This window comes from Aedes aegypti, chromosome 2, assembly GCF_002204515.2.
Source record: "Aedes aegypti strain LVP_AGWG chromosome 2, AaegL5.0 Primary Assembly, whole genome shotgun sequence".
Classification (NCBI taxonomy): Eukaryota; Metazoa; Arthropoda; class Insecta; order Diptera; family Culicidae; genus Aedes; species Aedes aegypti.
In genome coordinates this window covers 104,978,238-105,000,926 of record NC_035108.1, presented here as the reverse complement: position 1 = coordinate 105,000,926, position 22,689 = coordinate 104,978,238, and the positions used below count along the sequence as shown (strand labels likewise).

Here is a 22,689-nt window from a genome sequence, read left to right as displayed (position 1 = left end):
ATTGGAGATAGTCCTAGAGAATTGACGATTTTTTTCCGACATGCACTCCTCCCTAATCCGGTTATTGAGTGATTCAACTATCATCAACATTAGAGGATCACGAGTGCGAATCCATTGTCGACGACGGACGTTTCTTAGCTGAATTAACTGGCGAGTAGAATTTGAGACCTTGACATCCTTATACATCTTCGTTGGCACATTTGGAACTGCTATTGCTTCTGCTTCCTTGAGAGTTGTGGTCAGAAGTAGGATGGAGTTGTCTATCGCTGCGGAGCAATTGAGGTTGTTTATCACACCGGCCGTTAGATCGATTTTCTCATTCACCAATCGCTTGTACAGTTGCCAGTTAGCTCGTGCGTAACATCGTGATGTGGAAGTAACAGTGATTACTGGTGCGATTAGATCTATGTCGAAACGAACCGGCAGGTGATCCGATGATAAATCGTTAACAACAGACACCGTTGACATATTAACCAAGTTATTGGAAAGAACCAGATCTAGCGTTGACGGCCTGCGACCGTTTTGAGGATTATATGTGAACGCGCTTGGGGCATGAATGAAGAAATCAGAGGAAGATGCGCGGGAGGCTAAAATGTTGCCAGCTTTGTTCGCTCTCAAACAGTTCCATTGGCGATTACGTGCATTAAAGTCGCCCGCAACGAAGAAAGGCTCGGGCGTCTCACTAAGTTGTCAATGTCCCTTCTAAACGTGTTCCAACTTGTACCTCTGTGTCCACCTGGAAAATATGCGGCAATAATGTGGATCGGTTGCGCTGCATTTTGGATTTCTATCCCGACAGTTTCTATTGCTCCTGTAGTGAGGTTCAATTGTGAAAACTTTATGCCTTTTTTGATAGCAATAAGGACACCACCACCTCGCTCGTTGTTATTTGATCTCCTGTCACTACGAATGCAGTGATATTCAGGATGGTGAAACGAATTTTTAGGTGATAGCCAAGTTTCTGTTACGGTAGCAACATCAATTTGGTGCTGATTTAGAAAATCGAAAAATTCAATTCTCTTTGGTAGGATTGACCTACTGTTCCAGTTGACAATATTAAGCTTGGTTAAATCACCCATGGTAGAAGTACTTAATCATCAGCTCAGACAGAGCGAAGAATTGCTGTTCCTTAGTTCGGCAACCACTGAGCCGGGCAAACATGTCTCTAGCGAGACACAAAAATTCAGAAATCGTGAATAGATTTTCATTGCAATGGTTTGCAGAAGTTGCGAGAGGTGTGCTGGCAGAGATTTGCGCATAAGTAGCTCTTCCTTTTGCATTAGGAGAAGTTCTATGGAGGGCTGTACCTTGGCCGACTAGGGATGGGAAATCATCGTTCGTCATACGAGGCGGGCGTTGTACAGGCTTTGTCTTTCTCTTCTCAAGGTTTTCCAGATAGGCTTTCCTAGTTGGACAACCACGAAAATTGGCAGTGTTGTTTGCACCTCAATTCGCACATTTTAACAGGGACCTATCGTTTTGTTTGCTGCTGAGATTGGCTTTCTTGGGGAGTGTGCATCCATCGGTGAGATGTTTTCCACCACATTTCACACATTTGGGTGCAAGGTTGCAATTTGTAGAGCCATGTCCAAAACGCTGACAGCGATAGCATTGCGCAGCGTCGTCTGCACGTTTCTCATAAAATCTCCACGATACAGCTACATTGAACAGTGCTTCCGTTTTCCTCAGATCCTGTATCTTTACGGAACCGCGAGGAAAATAGAGTACGTATAGTGCATACGTATCTTGAGATGTCTTCGTGGTCGACAGAACTTTGACGTCACTTGGGTTAATGTTAACTCTCGTTAGTTCGTCTTTCAGTTTCGATAGTTCGGCGAGTGGCAATTCTGACAAAACGAATTTAGCTGGGACGTTATCTGACGTACCGTGCGTAAAGAACGGAACGTTCTTACTCTTTAATGTCGATATGGTTTTGTCGAACACACCCTTTGATTTGGTTAAGAGTTGCACCGAAGATTTGTTGCGCTTCAACAGGAAATCCTCACTATGTGGTGTGGAACAGTCCTTCAGCAGCTTGAATGTATCATTGTTTGTGGAATCCATGATGAAAATCGGCGGCAATCTAACTTTGGAAGGCTTCTTCGATTGTGCACTTGCACTCGGAAGTTCACCCTCATCATCGTCACTCAGTGGTGCAAATTGGTTTGGAGATATGAATGGTGATGCGACGGTATCACCATCGCCTTCCGTAAAGTCCAATTCACTTGTACAGGCATCAGTGTTGGCGTATGCCATCGATTGACCCGATGTTCTGTCCAGAGATCGAACACGGGTTGGACTTTTCGAAGCACTGGTAGGATGGGTCAGTGTTTTGTTCACATACTCTGCCATACTGTCTTTGGGGATTGAGGTTAGAGTATTGAAAGTTTTAGTAGCATTTCTGTTTATGATCCTTTGAGACGTCCTGGTGGCCGCATCCTGCTTCTCCTGACTGCTACCGGGTTTGGGTTTCCCCAGGATGCAGACGCACGAATTTTACTTGCGAACGCGACGGAAAAAAAACGGTCCAAAAATTCAGAGTACGCGGAGGCTTGTTTACTTCTGAACCAGTGGTTCTCAAACCTATTCATAATTTACAAATGTGATTTTATTGAAAAAGTTCACTTGTCGAAATTGCCTAATTCCGCGCTTTTTCGAAACGCTTTTCCATATTCCACGCAGAAGAATGCCTAGTTCCGCGCACTGCCGAAGCAATCAAATTAATATTAATTTTCATGTAAGGCAGTATCCATTTATTACGTAACGCTGAAATTGAACATTTTCAACCCCCTACCCACTCTGTAACGCTTTTTGTATGATAAAAAGTAAAGTTTTGTATGAGCCGTAACGCTTCAGTCCACGTTAAGTTTTTTTTTTCATATCTTTTTGACTACCACATGAAATAAAGATAAACATTTGTTCATGGTCTTTTCAATACCATCGGTACATGTAAATTTCGTTTAGGGGAAAGTGGGGCAGCTTGACCACCTTAAGGAAAAGTCGATAGAAGCGCAGAAAATAAATTGGAATTTTCGTTTTTTTTTATGATTTTCAACAACTTTTAGATCAGTACACTAGATCGTAAACTTTAACGAATGATTATTTTTTCAAAATTTGTCATTTTTCGTGTCGATTTTCTATCGATGGGGTGATATGAACGCCCTATTTAAGGTTGAGAAATTATCTCATAGAATCTAAAAATTTAATTATTTTGTTCACTAAACAGGAAAGTTATTAGTATTTAGAAACAATCTGTACAAAATATTAGAATGCGTGAGTGCGTCGTAATTTATAAAAGACCCTTATTTGTTGTTTTCTCAATAAGATTATAAGGATTGTTTAATATAAAAAAGAGTTGCAATCAAACAACATTGGCAATGTTATATGTGGTTCACAATGTTAAGTAAATTTTGTGTGCACAGATGTATAAAATAATCCGTTGGGGCTCAAACACATGTTATTTTTTCGGATTTTTAGAATTGTTCACACAACAATTTTTAAATTTTTATGCACTTTGGTCGTTGGACAATCTTTTCCTCCCACTAAAATGACCACGTGGTTTCTGGACGGCCGCTTCTATTTTCCCTGTAAGTGGGCTTTCCAGATATTGCGCTTTGTACGTGAAACGTACTTATTTATGCGTACTTATTTATGCATGAAGATTCTTTGCAGAGAAATAGTAGATGTGAAGACGAATATAGCATGTTTAACTTGTTCGTTGTTCAATGAAGATCAGTGCGCGGAATTAGGGCATTATGGAAAAAAGCCGTGACCTAATTCCGCGCAATACTTTTTTGGATAGTACTCAATAATTATGCTAATATTTAATAAGATTTCATAGAAGCACTATGGAACATATCTGTAGCAAGTAGTTCCATTGAATATTGCATAAAAACTAAAGCATTTTCAATATAGAAATCGCTTTCGTTTTTGTCCTACAGTCTTAGCACGGACGCTAAAAAAATTAGAAGAATGGCGTCTACTTAGACGGGCCTCCACTGATTATTTTTTTACGCCACAAAAAAGTGTCTTATTTGCTTTTATTTGTGATTCAAATTTATTCTAAATGAAAGAAGCATCAAATGGCATAAAAAGTTGCTGCAATATGAATCTGTATTTCCGTATATAAATAATTTTGTATGAAATGCGCGGAATTAAGAAATGCGCTAAATTAGGGCACTTTACGGTACCTATAATTTTACCAGGGCCCTAAATATGTTACTGCGCCTCTCCACCTCGGTTAAAAATCGACTGTACAAAGTCTACTGCTATGTGTACGCCTACTTACATAAATAGGTGTTCAGTGATATGTGCCTGCATTTACCTGACCGCTCAACGGTTCATCATCTATTTAAGGCTGGTTTGCTACTGACAAGAAAAGGAATCGCCTATCTTGATGCGTGATTAATTTCTTCTCAGGAATGGTCCAGAAAATCACATTTTTTTTATCGCATTACGCAGTTGAGAAGAAATATCATTTCAAATGGACTTCTCTGCACGAATTTTCTTGACCCATTCAGTCAAGAACAGCATACTTAGCTTTATTATAGAAGTTTGACGGAGAGCCGAGTGTAACCGCTAGGACAGATTTTCAACAGATCCAGTCATTATGTATGGTTCGTGGATGATATAGACGTCTACTGCGGATTATTGCTGACGTTAGTCGGGAAATACAAAGGTGCATCATCGAAAGTAGTCGTTCATACTAAAAGCTTTAAAAAAAGCTGCAATTAAATCAGATTCACTCCTCGGCTTGTATAGACCGCCTATAAATCGCAAGTTTTTTGCTTCAATTCCAGATTGAAAGTAAAACTTAAGGTTTTTCGAGGCAAATTTGACAAATTCCATCCCCATTTCTAGAAGCAAATTTCCATACGGCGTTTAATCTATCTCGATTATCCTTTTACCGGAGTGAGAAACTCAACGCATCTCGCAAAGGTATCGTACTGTGAGCCGAAATAAGGATGGAAATATCTAGACGGAAGAACGTGAGATAATTGAAAGGTTAAAACAGCACTAAGATAAACACCTGAATGATGTGGAGACATAACACCGAGATAATAGAAAGTTACATCGGTACGGAATCTCTAGAAACTTGTAGAATTCATTAGAAATCTAAATATTTAGAGGCACATGAATCCTTCTTGGAACTGTAAAATGATTCCTAGCAATGCTTTGCATTCCAGAAAATTTATCAGAATCTCACCTATGAGAAGCTGTATCAATCTTAAGGTGAAAATGCATCGAAATCAAACCTTTCTTAATCCCTAACAAAATGTCACAAATTGTGTCTTAGGGTCGTTTTCGACCCGAACATTGCATTGCCAAAATGATGTATTTTGCAAAGGATGAATGGATGGTTATTATCTGTTATTATGGTCCTTTTGGAGCACCGGAATGGCCACCGGGAAACCAGTAATATAGGATAATTAAGTTTTAGCACCAAAAGTAGGCATGCGAAGACACAATGGTCATGATTTTGAATACTTCTCGCTAAACATTACTAAAGGACCTATGTACAAATGAGAGATTCTCTCCTCTCTCGCACTCAGAGGCGTCTCGTCAGCCTGTTCAACCTGTTCATAGAACAGGTAGACCATTTGAATATAAAAATAGAAAATGAATGCAAGTTCAACACAAAATTTTAAAAAAGCATGAGGATTTTCAATAGAGTGCGGGTTCTTATTAACTAGATGAAAAATTTTCTCAACACGCCAAGATCGTTCCCGTCGTATACATCCATCATGAAAATAGCGCGCTTTATATCCACAGCACGAGCGTAGTGCAGCGCAAAAGCTGAAGAGCCATACCGTTCTTCTGTGCGACCAACCTGTTCTACTGCCCCTGTTGAACCAAATCCCATATATCGAAGCTCCCACATACATTCACAGCTTGGTAATACGTATACGCTCTGAAGCATACATGTGTGGAACCAACCTGTTCTACAAATAAATTGAACAGGTTTCACTTTTTCGTCAGATTCGTGCACGCTAAAAAGATTCCTATTAAAATATATTTTGTACGAAAAAAGATTAAGTGTTCGTTCACGGAGATAGCGCAGTCAAAATGGAAAATTCTTAGAGTGTAAGGATGCATGCAAGGATGATGCAAACTTTCATGCAATACGATGTCGGCTTCTCTCAACATGTTCAACCAGCCGCTTGAACAGGCTGAGGAAGATGATAAAAGCTGAGGAAGAATATAATTGAATAGGGTAGAGATTTTTTTTTATTTTCTTCGTGCCTATAGATTATTGAGAGATCTATGTTGTTGATTGAAGAAGGATTGATAGAAAAAAATGGACGCCTTGATTTGTAATCATGTTTGAAATATGACACCGAATTCTTTAATTTTCCACGTATACAGTACACTGCATATTCACATAATAGTTGCAATGCTAGGAAAATGAGAAACATATATTTGAAAATAGGGAAAATATATAAGTCGAGTCTAGTACGACATTGAAGACGGCCTTACATTTGAGATCAACATACGCGTATCTGTCAAAAGATTCACACTCTAGTGGAATTAAATAGTGTATTACTTGATTTGGTTTTCTTTTATTTATAGGTACCTATTCCAATAAAAAGCGGAATACACAGAAATTAATGTTTAGCTGAAAGTATGTCCAAGTCAAGTAAAACATCACAGGAAATTGTAAAACAAACGATCGCTGCAGCCCTCAGTTATCATACTAAATGCAAAAACGCATATTTGCTCACATTGATACATTTAGCTATTTATGAAAAGTTTGATAGCTTGTTAATCATCAATTCACTGTTTCAATAAGCAATGTGAAAAATATTTCATGTTGAACAGGTGGTAGGTTTGGGCACGCGACGCCTCTGGATGAAGTTGTTCGGAGAGTACTGTTGATGCTTTTTAATTCAGAAAAAATGAATTCTGAGGATATATACAAGCAGTAAAGTACAGTTTACTCCATCATGCATAAGAGTACTTCCTCAATGGTTAACTGCTATTTTAAAAGATTGATTACCCTTTTTATTCCATATATCGTATTGCTGACTTAGCCTGAGCAATAACTTTCCAGACAATTAACTCGTTTGATGTTGTAGTATTGATGTTTTTCCCTGACCTCAAGTGAAAATCCCTGACTTTCCCTGACCTTCCAGATCAAAAATTTAATTCACTGACATTCCCTGACTTTCCAGGTTTTTTCCAGGTAGTCGACACCCTGGAATAATAACAAAATATTCCAATTTGTAATAAAGTACCATAAATTTGGATGAAATTGATCACCGTGTCACACGATTTTATTGCTTACTAATTGAGTACTGATATCAATATAATCTGTAGTAAATGAACATTGTTTGCCTTAACAATAGTCAAATTATGTGTTAAATTTCTATGAACATAATGAAAAAATGCAGAATCATGTTCGGTGTGGTATTGACAGACTTCCATATACTTCTAGTTCTAATCAAGGATTTGTCAAAATAATTGAATTTCTGTTAGATAGTTTGATATTCCTTTGGAAATTGCCTACATTAAGGCGGTTCACGCGGTATGCCTGAAATTCATTATTTCCATAAATATTGTATTGTTGAGGATTTGGAAAGTATATTCGGATTCAGGGATCCCATAATGAGTAAGTAGAGCTGTTTTCAAATCTATCGGGCCCTCCGAACATTTAGGGGGAATGGAAATCTAGGGGGTTGCTGTCAGGCCCTGCAAGACAACCGTAAAAACACATCAGCACAAGAACAACGAGAGAATACGGACCGGAACAATCGGCAAAGACCACAGCGACGGAAAAGGACGAGCGATTGGAAACTCGGTACGTGGAATTGCAAATCTCTCAACTTCATCGGAAGTACTCGCATACTCTCTGATGTACTGAAGACCCGCGGTTTCGGTATCGTAGCGCTGCAGGAAGTGTGCTGGACATGAGCACTACAGTGACCACTTTGATTCCTCTGGACCACCGAAATAACACAGGAATGACCACCGGAGATTCCCGTATTGTGGGACATTTCAGTTTTGTACCAGAACTAGGCATGCGACGGCGCAATCTTCATGATTTTGAATATCTGTGACCCTTTTAGTTTAATTATAGATGAATGACCACTCTGGCTAATTGTGATTGAGAAAAAAACATGAAGTTCGTAGACGCAAAAGTCAATTTGGACAAATTGAGATGAAAAATTGTGAAAAATAATGGAATCGTACTGGTGGGCTTCGATCGTACGACTCCCAACACGCTAGACTGGGCGTGTTAACCAACTACGCCACAGAACGGGTAACGATTCTGCAGCGCAACCTGGAACCTGAGAACATGAGTGGACATTTACTTCTTATTGTGTGAGAAAAGTTACATGCCCGAAAACCCAGGGAGATTGAGTCGTCGAATGTCTTGCTGTGGTACAAAAACTAATGTACTCCACGATACGAGTTTTTTCGGTGGTCATTCCTGGGTTATTTCAGTGACAGTAAAAAACCAGAGTGCCCATCCATTCATTATTATGTGAGTCACGTGCTCTGAAAACCAGGAAGCCGTCGCATGCCTAGTTTTGGTACAAAAACTTAAATATCGTACAATACGAGTTTCTCCGATGACCATTCCTGGGCTATTTTGGTAGTATAGAAGAACCAAAGTGGCCATTTATCTATAACTGAACTAGAAGAGTCACAAGTCTCGCTCAACTTTTCTAAAGGACCTATCTAACATTGAGAGGCTCTCTTTGTTTACTTTCTCTTTAATCAATAACTGAGTCACATTAACCTCCTCTGTTGCGTTTTTTGTATGAAACACTAGCCAAGGAAATTGCCTTTCGATCTATAGTGAAAAACTTCCCAAAAGCTTTAGTATTCCACTGTTATAATTGAAAGAGTGCGAGCAGAGGCGTCGCGTGCCCAAACCTACCACCTGTTCAACATGAAATATTTTTCACATTGCTTATTGAAACAGTGAATTGATGATTAACAAGCTATCAAACTTTTCATAAATAGCTAAATGTATCAATGTGAGCAAATATGCGTTTTTGCATTTAGTATGATAACTGAGGGCTGCAGCGATCGTTTGTTTTACAATTTCCTGTGATGTTTTACTTGACTTGGACATACTTTCAGCTAAACATTAATTTCTGTGTATTCCGCTTTTTATTGGAATAGGTACCTATAAATAAAAGAAAACCAAATCAAGTAATACACTATTTAATTCCACTAGAGTGTGAATCTTTTGACAGATACGCGTATGTTGATCTCAAATGTAAGGCCGTCTTCAATGTCGTACTAGACTCGACTTATATATTTTCCCTATTTTCAAATATATGTTTCTCATTTTCCTAGCATTGCAACTATTATGTGAATATGCAGTGTACTGTATACGTGGAAAATTAAAGAATTCGGTGTCATATTTCAAACATGATTACAAATCAAGGCGTCCATTTTTTTCTATCAATCCTTCTTCAATCAACAACATAGATCTCTCAATAATCTATAGGCACGAAGAAAATAAAAAAAAATCTCTACCCTATTCAATTATATTCTTCCTCAGCTTTTATCATCTTCCTCAGCCTGTTCAAGCGGCTGGTTGAACATGTTGAGAGAAGCCGACATCGTATTGCATGAAAGTTTGCATCATCCTTGCATGCATCCTTACACTCTAAGAATTTTCCATTTTGACTGCGCTATCTCCGTGAACGAACACTTAATCTTTTTTCGTACAAAATATATTTTAATAGGAATCTTTTTAGCGTGCACGAATCTGACGAAAAAGTGAAACCTGTTCAATTTATTTGTAGAACAGGTTGGTTCCACACATGTATGCTTCAGAGCGTATACGTATTACCAAGCTGTGAATGTATGTGGGAGCTTCGATATATGGGATTTGGTTCAACAGGGGCAGTAGAACAGGTTGGTCGCACAGAAGAACGGTATGGCTCTTCAGCTTTTGCGCTGCACTACGCTCGTGCTGTGGATATAAAGCGCGCTATTTTCATGATGGATGTATACGACGGGAACGATCTTGGCGTGTTGAGAAAATTTTTCATCTAGTTAATAAGAACCCGCACTCTATTGAAAATCCTCATGCTTTTTTAAAATTTTGTGTTGAACTTGCATTCATTTTCTATTTTTATATTCAAATGGTCTACCTGTTCTATGAACAGGTTGAACAGGCTGACGAGACGCCTCTGACTTCATCGAAATTGACGTGGATTGCTTTAAAAATATTTTGTTGTTAAGTTTCCTAGATTAACTCAATGCCTAGTTTGGCTCATTCGCTCAAAATCTTGAAAAAATGGAGTCCAATCCATCAAATTATGTCAATCCTTACAAGTTTGCTCAAAATATCCAAGTGGAACTGGTGAAACTAAGTATAGAGAAAAAATAATAAGGATTCTCGTATTTAAGTGATGATGAATAAAAGCCTATGATCTCGAAATTCCTAGAGCATAGATTTGATGAATCAAACAATTTTTTTTTTGTCGGTAGCGATAGGGGTAGTACTGGTACTCTTAATCTGCCCTAAGCTCCTTCCCAGCATTTGCTTTTATAAGCCTCTATTGCGTTCATCACACAGACGTTCCTAAACAATGTTGCTCAAATGGTCACTGTGTACCCTAGCAGCAATCAGCCCTTACCGTAGTTTTGCAGTCTAATAGTTTAAACTACTATCAAACTATGATAAGGCCTGAAATGCTACTAGAATGGTTAAAGTGAAGAACGAAATAGTTTTATTAAAAGGTCCTCATTCCCCATTTCATTTCATCACTCACTATCGTCACTTTTATTTTCGACACTATCACGTTTATCACCGATTATCACTCATCAACTTTCGTAATACACTTCAGATATACTTTCCATTATATCACTTTTCACATCACACCATTTTCTTATAAATTCATTGTTATTACCATTTACCATCTGTTAGCATTACTAAATAATTAAAAGATATTCACTTTAAATGTTCCATTATTTTTGTTGCTGTAGAATCATTACTATTCAAACTACAATTTGGCACTATCAACAAAGTTATAGTAAAACAAAATCACTTCGATCCATTCTTCTGCACTCGCTGCCAATATTAACACTTTTATCATGCATGTCTGAAGAACTAGGTAATAATTTTTATATTCAGAGAAATGATTGCAAAATGTATTATGGCCTTTATTAAATTAGTAGAGTTCACATCATTATACATCACCATTATTATATTTTTAACAAAACTATCAGAATCACTTTTAATTTCATTTTCAAATTTTATCACCATAGATTTTATTTTAAAATCACTATTAGCACCATCACAATCACTAAATTTAAAAACAACGAATGTTACGCGCAGTTCCACCAAACACCCATTCTTATGTTGCATTATAAAACGATTGATCACACGTTAGCTTCGAAACTTAGCAACCATTACTGATTAGTACAAAGGATGCTACAGCTCGCGGTAAACGAACTGAACCATCAACAACCAGCACTGGTTTATAAGTAACTAATGAGCCCTGGCGGTCCCTCCGTTCGAAGAGGACCTGATAATATGCCGAAACATATTAACAGATCCTCCGCCTGAATGCAGCCGTTTCATGATAAATCATGAACCGTTAGAGGTGTGCCAAACTATTGGGAAGGTGATATGTTTCACAGACGGGTATCATTATGGTGCACCTTCTACTTTGGCACCGTCAAACCCTGTGATCGTGGCCAGGGAATCAAACAATAATTTATTTGAAAAAAATGTTTACTGGCTGGTGGTGATCAATCGATCAATTGTTCAGCTCTTAACACTGTTTGGTTTTCTGGATTTGTGGTCCCGATGATGGTACAATTTTTCGGTTTAATTTTCTGGACAGTTTCACTTTTATTATATTTGATGTGAAATTGCAGCACGAGAAAATAAATTTAAAAAAAAACTAAAATTTTGTCGATAATACGGATGTTTCAGATATCAGGATATGGACAGGATATTTCTTGTTTATTTTTTTCAAGTTGTTTCTGAAAATAGTTTGTTCAGATAATACCACCTTTCTTCAGGATTTTTATCAGGAGCTGTCTAATAAATATGAACAGCTTTTTACTTAGAATATACCCACGAAATTCTCCAGAACATTATTGAAAAGCAGAAATTTTAGGAATATTGTTTGCAGTGGCGACTCGTAACCTCACTTTCTACCTGTTCTACGACTCTAAAAATTACTATTTCGGCAAATTTAGATGATCAATCTAAAAGGTAATTATTGAAATCGTCCTTTCCAACAAATCTCTACTCATTACATGCAAATTTAATAATTTAATCGTGGAACAGGTAGATTTGAGGTTAGGGAATAGCCACTGATTGTTTGAAATAATCTGAAGTCGAGTCTAGTACACGACACTGAAGACGGCCTTACAGTTCAGGTCGAAATACGCGTATCTGTCAAAGGATATAAACTCTAGTGGAATTAAATGGTATAGTACTAAATTCGGTTTTTTCATCTACCTATTCAATAAGCTCTTGACATTTTGTGAGATTACTTGAAGATACTTATAAAATAATTCTTAGAGGAGTGCTTCGGACCGTTGCTGAAGGCACGACAAATTCAAGAGGAGCATCTGAACACTTATTATTAGCGCATAATTCAATCCCTGAATGCATTCCGTCAAGATGATTATAATACGAAGCCATACCTCGAATTACACTAGTCTAAAGAACCAAACAGCGCTCTGAACTGAAAATTTGATCGCTTGAGCATTCAAGAATGCAACCATCCTATCAAATTTTCAACGCGAACGGTTGTCAGGTTTTCTAGATCTGTGAGCTTGAAAATTCGAAATTTGGCTTTGTTTATAATCACCTTAAATTGAAGATACAACGAAGTCACACCTCAAATTTTCAAGAGTATAAATCTAGTGAACCAAGTCGGATCAGATCGGACTCCTAAAATATTAACTGTAACTAATCATCGTGAAGCATTATGGAAATTATACTAAGAAAAAAAATGAAAGCATTTTGGGAAAAACTCTATGTGATTCCTGAAAAATATCTTTAGAAGTGTTCTTGAAATGATCCTAAAAAATCCAAATTCTATTCTTGGAGAAATTCAAGATCTAACAATTTTTAGAAAACAAGGGAGCTTCTAAGGAATCGACATGGAGAAGTATTGAAGAAATATCTGTAAAAATATGTTTAGGAATTTCAAGAGGAATTTCTGAGAAATCTATGTGGAATTTCTTGAAGCCATTCTCCAAAAAAGTCATTCGGCAATGGCTAGAATTTTACCTGGAAAAAGTAATAGCCAAATTTCAGGATAAATTTCTTACACTTAGACAGCATTATGGATGATCGTAATAGCACACCTTAGTTCAATTACTCACTTTTAACATATCAACCAGAATAAACGCTAAAAACATTATCTGACAAATATATTTCAGTAAAGTAATAGCTTTTGTTCAGTTTATTCATACGATCTATAACATCATGCAAATTAACGGATATGTATCTTCTTGTACAACTCGTACTAATTTCGGTTCAAATTAACCAATTGATTGGCCTGGAATTTTTCTGGAAAACGACTGGAAGGTCAGGGAAGGTCAGGGAATTTTATTTTCAAAATTGAGTTGACACCCTGTATTCGGTCGGCGAGCCTCGTTGGATTAATGTACGACTCGTGCTGAAACTTGTTGCATAATAACTATATGTTACAGAAATTAAATTGGTTCAATCAAATGTTAGATATCCACTGGGAGTAAAGTTTCATACTACAAAATGCAAGTAACGGATCAACAAAAGTCAAAGTTGGTGTGAAAGAAAAACTGGAATTGTCAATTTTATTTTTACATCCATCTCTTCAAAATTATCGGAACTAATGCTTTCAACATTTTCCCTCAGACATCAAAAATCCCGGCTACCAGAAGCATCTGGTTGAGGGCGTTGGCCTCAAAACGAACGAAACGCTCAGCTTGCGGTGCAATCTGCAGAAGCGTCCGGACGAGGTCAAGTTCGGCACGGACGTCCGGGAGTACATCAGCGATAAGCTGTCGACCATCTCGATCCGTGCTCCCGGTGCGGAAATGATCGCCTGTCTGCCCAGTTTCCACTCGACGGGCAGCTTCCTGATGAAGAACGAAACCAAGTACATTCGGGTGTACGAGAGCACCAACAACGAGGAGTTCAACCAGATCATTTCCACCCTGGATCGGCACATGACCGTTTGCGTCAACTGGAGTGCGCTGATCAACGACAACGGGTCATCTCGGAAGGCATACGGGCAGCATTTCGTTCAGCTGAGGAATTTGTATGACGCGTAAGTGGTTTAAACAGCGTAGGATTTTTGAAATGGCGGATGTAAGATTTTGACTTTGGGGTTTTGTTTCAGTGTGTTCTGTCCTCCCTCGGAGCGGCACCAGCAGGTGATATTCACGCATAACGAAGTCGTTTACAGCATCTACGACAACCTGGACGAAGTTATTCCCAAACCCGATAATGGGCTGGACGACGGTTGGGGTGATAACAATAAGTATGTGTGTTGGTGATGTTTCTCGTTTCAAGCTTCTAATTTGGATGAGTGTTCTTTTTACAGTTTTGTGGCGCAACGATGTTTCCTGGAGGAAAATTTACAGTCTGTTGAATTGGTAGCGAAGGGTTAAGCATGTTTCATTGTTCTTTAAAATATTTATTGTGATCTATATTTAAGGTATATCCGTATTAATTAGATATATACAGTAAAACTCGTGTATTCTAGAATGTCCGATTGTTTCCTTTTCTAACCTCAGAGCTGGTAGCAGATGTCTCTTTAGAGTCTTGGTCTCTGCCATCTTCTCACAGTTTTGCATATCGTCCATATACAAATCTAGTGAGCTTCATGGAAAATCTGGTATAAGGTCTAGATGATTTACATTCTATGCAATACTGACGTACACATTTCCTCCATTGACTTGATCATTGCTTACGCTTTTGGTACTGTTCAGGTGTTCATCGAAGTGCTGCTTCCACCTTTCGATCACCTTACGTTCGTCCCTATTTGAAGCACAATGCGTTATGCAATACAGTTGGGAAAGTTCTTCCGCTAATAATAGAGAACATGCTATTGGATTTTCAAAATGAATTTATTGTATTTACATCGGCGATAAACTGCAACAGCACAGATTACTGTTTCGAAAATCGTTGCAAAATTCAAGACGAAGAAAAACGATGCTCAATGTTCATTTAAAATACACTAATAGGATTGGTTGTTAAACGATTCCTTTGTCTTTTCTCGGGTTCGACAAATCTTTATTCTTGTATTACAGTTTCTAATAAAAAGCACGCGTTTCGAAGGGTAAAACAAATGCATAATATATTTAAACTAAACAACTTGATCCCTTCCGGTTTGTATCAATCATAACAAAAGAAAAAATCTGCTAACCCTACATTCAATAGAGGTTTTGGTCAAATCCTAAGCTAGATATAGCAACTTGCAAATACAAATCCAACTCAAAACAACAATTAAAACAAACTTACAATTGACCGGCGTTAGAATGGCCGTAATATGCATATTCGGGTGTATGTTTTTGGCATTGGGTTACCTACTGTTGCCGATTGGCTTCGGAGGTTTCGTCGTTGAAGTTACTCTTGCGGATTTTTTTTTTTGTTTTGTTCACTGACTAACTATGAAAATCGAGGACAAATAAATTTGAACGTATTGTTCTCGGAAATGCGTTTCATCTTGTGCCGGGGAAAACACCTAATGCGTGTATTTGAGCTCCGGATACGGAGCGAAGGAGCTATTGGATGTCTTCGAGACACGGGGGCGTGAGGCATATCTATAACAAAAATTGGAATGGAGTTTTTCATTTTCATACAAACAAACTATGAAAACTGAGTCACTTACCTGAAGAACAGAGAACTTCCTCGCTTATGCTGTCCAGCTGCCTTTAGTCTTGCATAGCAGTCGCGCCAATCATGATACGGTTCCATGTTGGGAAGGTTTCCGGCCTTCAATCTATAAAGGAAGAAACATTTCAAATTAATCCTTAACTGCACTGCGCATTGTACTCTCGTGCTGTGCAAACTCAAGTTCTTCTTCTTCTTCTTCTTATTGGCATTACGTCCTCACTGGGACAGAGCATGCTTCTCAGCTCAGTGTTCCTATGTGCACTTCCACAGTTATTAACTGAGAGCTTTCTTTGCCAAAGTTGCCATTTTTGCATTCGTATACCGTGTGGCAGGTACGATGATACTCTATGCCCAGGGAAGTCAAGCAAATTTCCATTACGAAAAGATCCTGGACCGACCGGGATTCGAACCCAGATACCTTCAGCATGGCTTTGCTTTGTAGCCGCGGACTCTAACCACTCGGTTAAGGAAGGCCCCCTTGTTAGAATCTTTGTCTTAAATTTGAAGTTCATTTTTTACAGACGTCGGATATTAGTGTCTGATACCATGTTGAACAAAGATTTTCTCAAGAGATGGCGCATGAGCCAGTGCAGATGTGATCGTTTGAGCTACATGAGATCTAAAAAAATGTGGCTACACACCAAATTTTCGATTGATCTTCCAGCAATTTCGTTTGCTGAAACCAATTCAGCAATACATCCTTTTAGGGGAACTGGTGTAAAATGCGCCGTTGGGGGTAAAACGCGCCACCCTTGTTTTGAACGAACGACGTGCTTTGGGACGCTGTTTTTCACCAGAGATAATGAAAAATGTATTAAAATGCTTCTCTATGTATATTTTTAAGTGTTTTCCTGACAAAAATCGTGAAAAACTCGAAAAAAAGTTTTTCGCTGTTTTCGTTGTAATTTTGTGTTATTCTTAAGGCCATTTTTCAAGCCGATAAACCACAAAACTTTTGAAACTATCACCGAGAATCGACTTGTGCACTCTCATAGTTTGTATTCCATGCGAAAAAAGTGTTGAATTTGAAGGACTTAAACTTTAATCAACTCGTGGGGCAAAACAGCCACACCTATTTCATAACACCTAAACAGCCGTTTGAATTCAAATTCCAGCAAACGTAATGCCAAGCTGTAGTTACGTGCCAATTTGAACCTTACAAATGCACATTTTCGAATCAGCATAGTATACATAGTATACATAATCGAAAACATGTTTGTCTATGAGATAATGAATAAAAAAGGCTTACAATAATGTTCTTCATAGCTTAAACGCTTCCTTCCTCAGAGGGCGCGTTTTACCCCCAGTTACCCTACTGATGTACAGCACTTCTGAAATTGTTTACTGGAAATCAGCAATCTGACTTGCTGAATAATTGTCAACACAACCAGATTTACTAAATTGCAGTAACTTATATGACAAATGATCAGCAATCGATCTGAAATTTTGCCGTTAACCAGCGATGTGGGGTATTTCGAGGTGCGGGCGATCATCAAATTAGTATATGTGATAACATAAGTTTTGAAGTGGTAGTTGTGCAATGCCAACTTCGGCGAGCCGAAAGTTCACGAAGTAGCCGAAGATGACGTCACGTTGCGAAAGCTGCGAACAAAATTTTTCGCAGCCTTGTCGTCACCTGGGAGGGAGGCACCGATACTACACACGAAATATAGAACAATGTTTGTTTGAACTGCAAGATAACTCCAGCTTGCGAATAACAATCAAAACAGGCTTGGGGAAAATCGCTAGTTTTCTTTTGTTGTGTACTTTCGATTTTTCCTGACAAATATGGAAAAAGGCTACCGAAAAGCTAAACATTACATATACAGTGGGATTCCGTTTTTGGCATGCTCCGTTTTTGGCATGCTCCGTTTTTGGCATGCTCCGTTTTTGGCATGCTCCGATTTTGGCAACAAAATGGATCCGTTTTTGGCAACATTTTTCAATACCATTAAAATTTGTAAATTTTTGTAAACATAATCGTGTCTGTTGCTTTAGTCACTTGAATAGCATGTTAACTCCACACCGATTACATTCCAGATCTCCATTTTCGTCGATGTTTCCCCAAATCTCACCAACTACTAAGGACTCGGATACGCGCTTATTTACTTCAGAATGGTCATTGGTCATACATAGGCAACGTTTCATGAGACTAATAATCTCCACCAGTATCTCAACTTAAGACCATTCTTTTTTCATAGGCATTCATATTGAGTGAGCAGCCCACTTGAGTCTGCCAGTAGGTGATACAATAAAAAAAACACTGTTCTTCAGATTTGGAACAGCTTGTTCGAACAAAGCACCAGCACCGACATAAGAGCAACGAAAAATCTATGACTCACACAGAGTTACAATCATAAATTTTGTCTCGTTGTCTTTATTATTATGGATTTAGATACATTGTGTATGTAAAAACACACCGCAATAATAGATACAAATATGTTCAGCAAAATGTCGTGTATCATAACTTTTTTTTAAATTTCATTAAATAACATGACAAATGCGAATACAGTACAAACTACAATTTATTTTCAATAATACCATTGAAGCGTGCGATAAATACGACTGAGAGTGTTTTTACTTTTTGTCTGTGGTAGTGGTGTGTATATTGATCTTTCTGCGTAAACTATTTCAAGCTACGTTCTCTCTTTTCTATAGACTCTATAAGGCGTTAGATTTGTTAAGAGACGATCCAGAATTCTGTACAAGATTGTTAATCAAGGATACGGGTCTCAACACCATCAAAATGTTCCTTACGAGCTGAGTCTACGAGTTTCCTAACTGTAATCATTAAGGGATTCTTCGTTCTTGTGGGATTTTTCAGAAATTTTAACGAATTCATGAGGATATCTGCAGATTCCAAGTGGACGCTGAGAGCTTCTTGAGGGATCGTTAGAGTGTATAACTGGTTATGGAGGATTATGTCCAAAATCTGGTGATTCCTAATAAACTCTAGGGCGTCTTGTAAATTTTAAGCGGGATAATGTGAATTTCTAGTAGTATTTTTAATATTTTCGGCGAACGCTTGAGGGTTTTGAAAAGGTTCCCAGAGGAATTTGAAGTGTGCTAGTGGTAGCCTAATAATAATAAACTTTTATTAATTTTTAATGGAAGACTTGAGAATTTACGGCAACATCGCAGCGGAATTCCAAGATGTTAACTCATAGCAAAATCCTTAGCAAGATCCTGAGAACTCTATGCGAGATCCTACGGGTGCTTGGCAAGATGCTTCAGAGCTCAAGCGTTTTTTTCTGTAGATTTCTTATGAGAACCTTAAGATTCCTATAAGGTTCTTGAGGTTTCATACAGGATCCTGTAAATTTCAGTTGATTTCATAAGGCAGGTGTAAAACATATATCAAGCTGAATTAAAAATTATTTCAAGTAAAAATTAAATTCTACACAATTACAAGACATTTATGCATCTTCTCATGTTTATGTTTGCCCTTTTGATACAGTCAACCTTTCATTATAAAATGCATTACTTTATCAGAAACATAAATTGAAGGAGCAATTCAAAACTTACCGAATTTTTCAGATTTTATGCCAAAGTCCAAAAGTTAAACTGATTTTAAATGGTCATTTAATTAGAAAAAAAGGTCATGCCGTTTTGCAATACCCAGCGCTTTTTATTCACAAATACGTCTTTAAAAGAAAACATTTTTGTTTTCGTTTTCTCTCATAGTTTTAAGAAAATGTCCAGTTCTTCAATAAAAGTCACTTATGCGATTATTGGTTTTACAAGGCCCTCTTATACAAAAAATATGCATAAAGCTTCTAAAAAATAATTGAAGATGTTGAGGCGTAAAAACGCGACCAGAAAATCGTTTGCCAGATTTAATATTACGGAGCTATAGATTCATAGCATAGTATAACCCTTCGGGAAAATGCTTCGAAGTGAACCTTTTCGAAGTCTCAACGCCTTATGATTCCATAAAAATGATGTTTTAACATTGTAATGATGCTTTTAAAACCAATAGTTGAAAAATAAAATTTGAAATATGGATTCCGATTTTGGCACGGTTCCGTTTTTGGCAACTGAAAATTTCAACTTTGTTGCCAAAAACGGAATCCCACTGTAATTTGCAATTGGATTGGATGGACAAATTGATGTGAAGATTTGCGAAAAAGTTACACGTCTTCTCAGTGAGAATCGAACTCACGACTCCCCGATCTCTAGTTGGGGCGCGTTACCACTACGCCATGAGAGGACTCATGAACGCAGAAGTTAACCTGAATTCGATTTCAGCTCAATAATCACGTGGTCCTTTTTCGCAAAGTGCACCTCTTTCGGAAGAATTAGATGCCCATCCAAACACAACGCTTTCTATATATATCCAATGCCTAGCCCGAGAGCGCATTGTTTTTTAGGTATAGGAATAGCACACTACACTAGCCAGCAACTGCGCTGGCTGAGGTTTTTATTGTGTGGGCTTCCAATGGGTCGCGACGTTCTCAAACGACCGGTTACGGAACATGAGTCCGTTGCTCGATAAATACATGTTTTTAATTATGAATTTCTTCCTAAAGAGGTGCACTTTGCGAAAAAGGACCACGTGATTATTGAGCTGAAATCGAATTCAGGTTAACTTCTGCGTTCATGAGTCCTCTCATGGCGTAGTGGTAACGCGCCCCAACTAGAGATCGGGGAGTCGTGAGTTCGATTATATGTAATGTTTAGCTTTTCGGTAGTTGTTAAACTTCCACTCGGATGGTTAGCTGTAAACCACGATTCATAATTAAAAACATGTATGGAAAAAGGGCCACAGTTCCTTGCACTAAATATTAATTTTTATTGGAAAAAGTAAAACGATGCGTTTTTCAATGCTTTATATTCAATCCGATTGAAAGGTGCTCACGTGACATTATTTGCATTGTGTGCATGAATTGACTTTCATTCGATTTTTGTCACTTTTGATGAAATGCGAAAATTTGTTTTAATCAGTTACGCGCTTTTTCCATGTTATTCCAATGTTTGAGATCTGGGCTCACAGTGACAGTTCGTGACAGCGGAATCTCGGCTCACTATGACGTACAGAAATTTTGTATTGGTTTCTCCCTCCCAGGTCGTCACCATCAGCTGATCGTTTTGTTTACATCTTTTTCGTGAATAATACAAGCAGACACATACTAAGAGCCGAACCTGTTATAGAGCTTAGTGACATTTGAACTCACGAACATTCGCATACGCTCGTCATACAAAGTTTGTTTTTGTTTTCCTCAAAGAAACTTGGCACACGCTTTCCAAACTCATCAAAATGCATATGGAAATATTACCCAATTTGAAACATTTACACTCGGATTCTGGGTGTTTTTCGAGACAGAGTGCATATTGTTTTCCTCTAAGGTTCACAACCACATCGACACTACACTGAACGAAAAGTCCGGTCGCACATTGAATGATTTGTAATTCACAGGACCATAAAACTTCATATTCCTCATTTTGAATGACTTCAAAGGAATATGATGTATCCACTGTCTGTTGAACAAAAATCATCCAATTCAGAGATGAACTTTAGATTATAATAGAATGGTATTAGGCAGCTAATTGAACAATGGTAACGCGAATGAATAGCATGCAACTTATGACGGATTTTAATATCTCCCTTGTCCCAAACCGAAAATCATTCAATTGCTGTCTGAAGTATCAGATGAAAAGGGGATGGTCAAATGTCAAAACAATCTTCTAAATCTGAACGTAAACATGGTGACAGCAGCGTGGTTTTCCAAGCGTTTCTGGGTGAATTTTACAGGTAATTGCACTTGAAATCCTACATTAGCCTCTTTTGTGTCATTCATTTAACACTTCTTAATGGTGTCTACTAATCACAGGGCGCAAATCTTCAAGTATTTGGAGGTCATACAATGTGATCGGTAGGTTGGCATCTGTTCCTGAAGATTGGTAAATAATATATTTGATAACCTCGTTAAGGAAATAAATAACAATGTACATTCACCAACAATGCTCTGAAGTTGTTTATTTTTTATTTGAATTCTTTTAAATTATTAACTACAATGGAATGGGGATTGCTTACATGCATGTCTGATGATCATTCAATTTGAGGCATCTATTCGAAGGATAAAAATCATTCCAAGACTGGATGATTTTCATTCGGAGTGATTTGTAAACAGATGATTTTCGCGCAGATGAAAATCATCTTGATTGTGTCTGAAAATAGGTATGGGGCTCGGATGAGTCAATGATCATTCAATGTACGACCGGAGTTTTCGTTCAGTGTAGGGCGCCCATACTATTGGGCGTGATAACCACTATATATGACATTGATTAACCAGTCAACATAATTACTGAATTCCAGCAAAAGTTGTACTTGTCACTGTCGATAGCCACCACAAAAACAACCGAGAAACTTCAAACGAGGTCCTGGTGCATCTGGGCAATTCACCTAGCTCGCTGCGCCCCACGCCTTGTTGTTCCGAACAGATTCGAATCGAACACCATCTTACAGGGATGTTGTACGGCATTCTTGCAACATGCCCTGCCCAGTGGCTTTCTAGCTTTAGCTACCTTCAGGATACTGAGTTCGCCGTAGAGTTGGGCGAGCTCGTGATTCTTTCTCCGCCGCCACACACCGTTCTCCTGCACGCACCCGAATATCGTCCTTAGCACTCGGCGTTCGAAAACCCCAAGAGCTTGCAGGTCCTCCTCGAGCATAGTCCACGTCTCATGCCCATAGTGAACTACCGGTCTTACGAGCGTTTTGTACATCGTGCATTTGGTGCGAGGTGAATCTTTCTTGACTGCAGTTTCTTCTGGAGCCATAATAGGCACGACTCCCACTGATTGTTGTCAGCCGTCAGCAAGGATCCGAGGTAGACAAACTCGTCCACCACCTCGAAGGTATCCCCGTCTAT

General features: G+C 38.3%; 2 protein-coding genes across 5 annotated transcripts in view; one reads left to right on the top strand and one right to left on the bottom strand.

Annotated features, from left to right (window-relative positions):
- Positions 1-15,228, top strand: part of LOC5566249 (trafficking protein particle complex subunit 8) — a 62,194-nt gene extending 46,966 nt beyond the window's left edge. For all 4 annotated transcript variants that reach the window (XM_021841831.1, XM_021841828.1, XM_021841829.1 and 1 more), the window contains 3 exons: positions 13,832-14,246; positions 14,319-14,459; positions 14,523-15,228. In XM_021841831.1, coding sequence (XP_021697523.1) covers positions 13,832-14,246; positions 14,319-14,459; positions 14,523-14,589 — 623 coding nt within the window. In that variant the 3' untranslated portion in view covers positions 14,590-15,228. The remainder of the gene's footprint in view (positions 1-13,831; positions 14,247-14,318; positions 14,460-14,522) is intronic.
- Positions 15,229-15,237: 9 nt separating this feature from the next.
- LOC5565994 (mitochondrial carrier homolog 2) overlaps positions 15,238-22,689 on the bottom strand; it is a 32,528-nt gene continuing 25,076 nt past the window's right edge. The window contains exons 4-5 of the mRNA XM_001650312.2: positions 15,813-15,923; positions 15,238-15,744 (exon numbers count right to left, since the gene is read on the bottom strand). Coding sequence (XP_001650362.2) covers positions 15,666-15,744; positions 15,813-15,923 — 190 coding nt within the window. The 3' untranslated portion in view covers positions 15,238-15,665. The remainder of the gene's footprint in view (positions 15,745-15,812; positions 15,924-22,689) is intronic.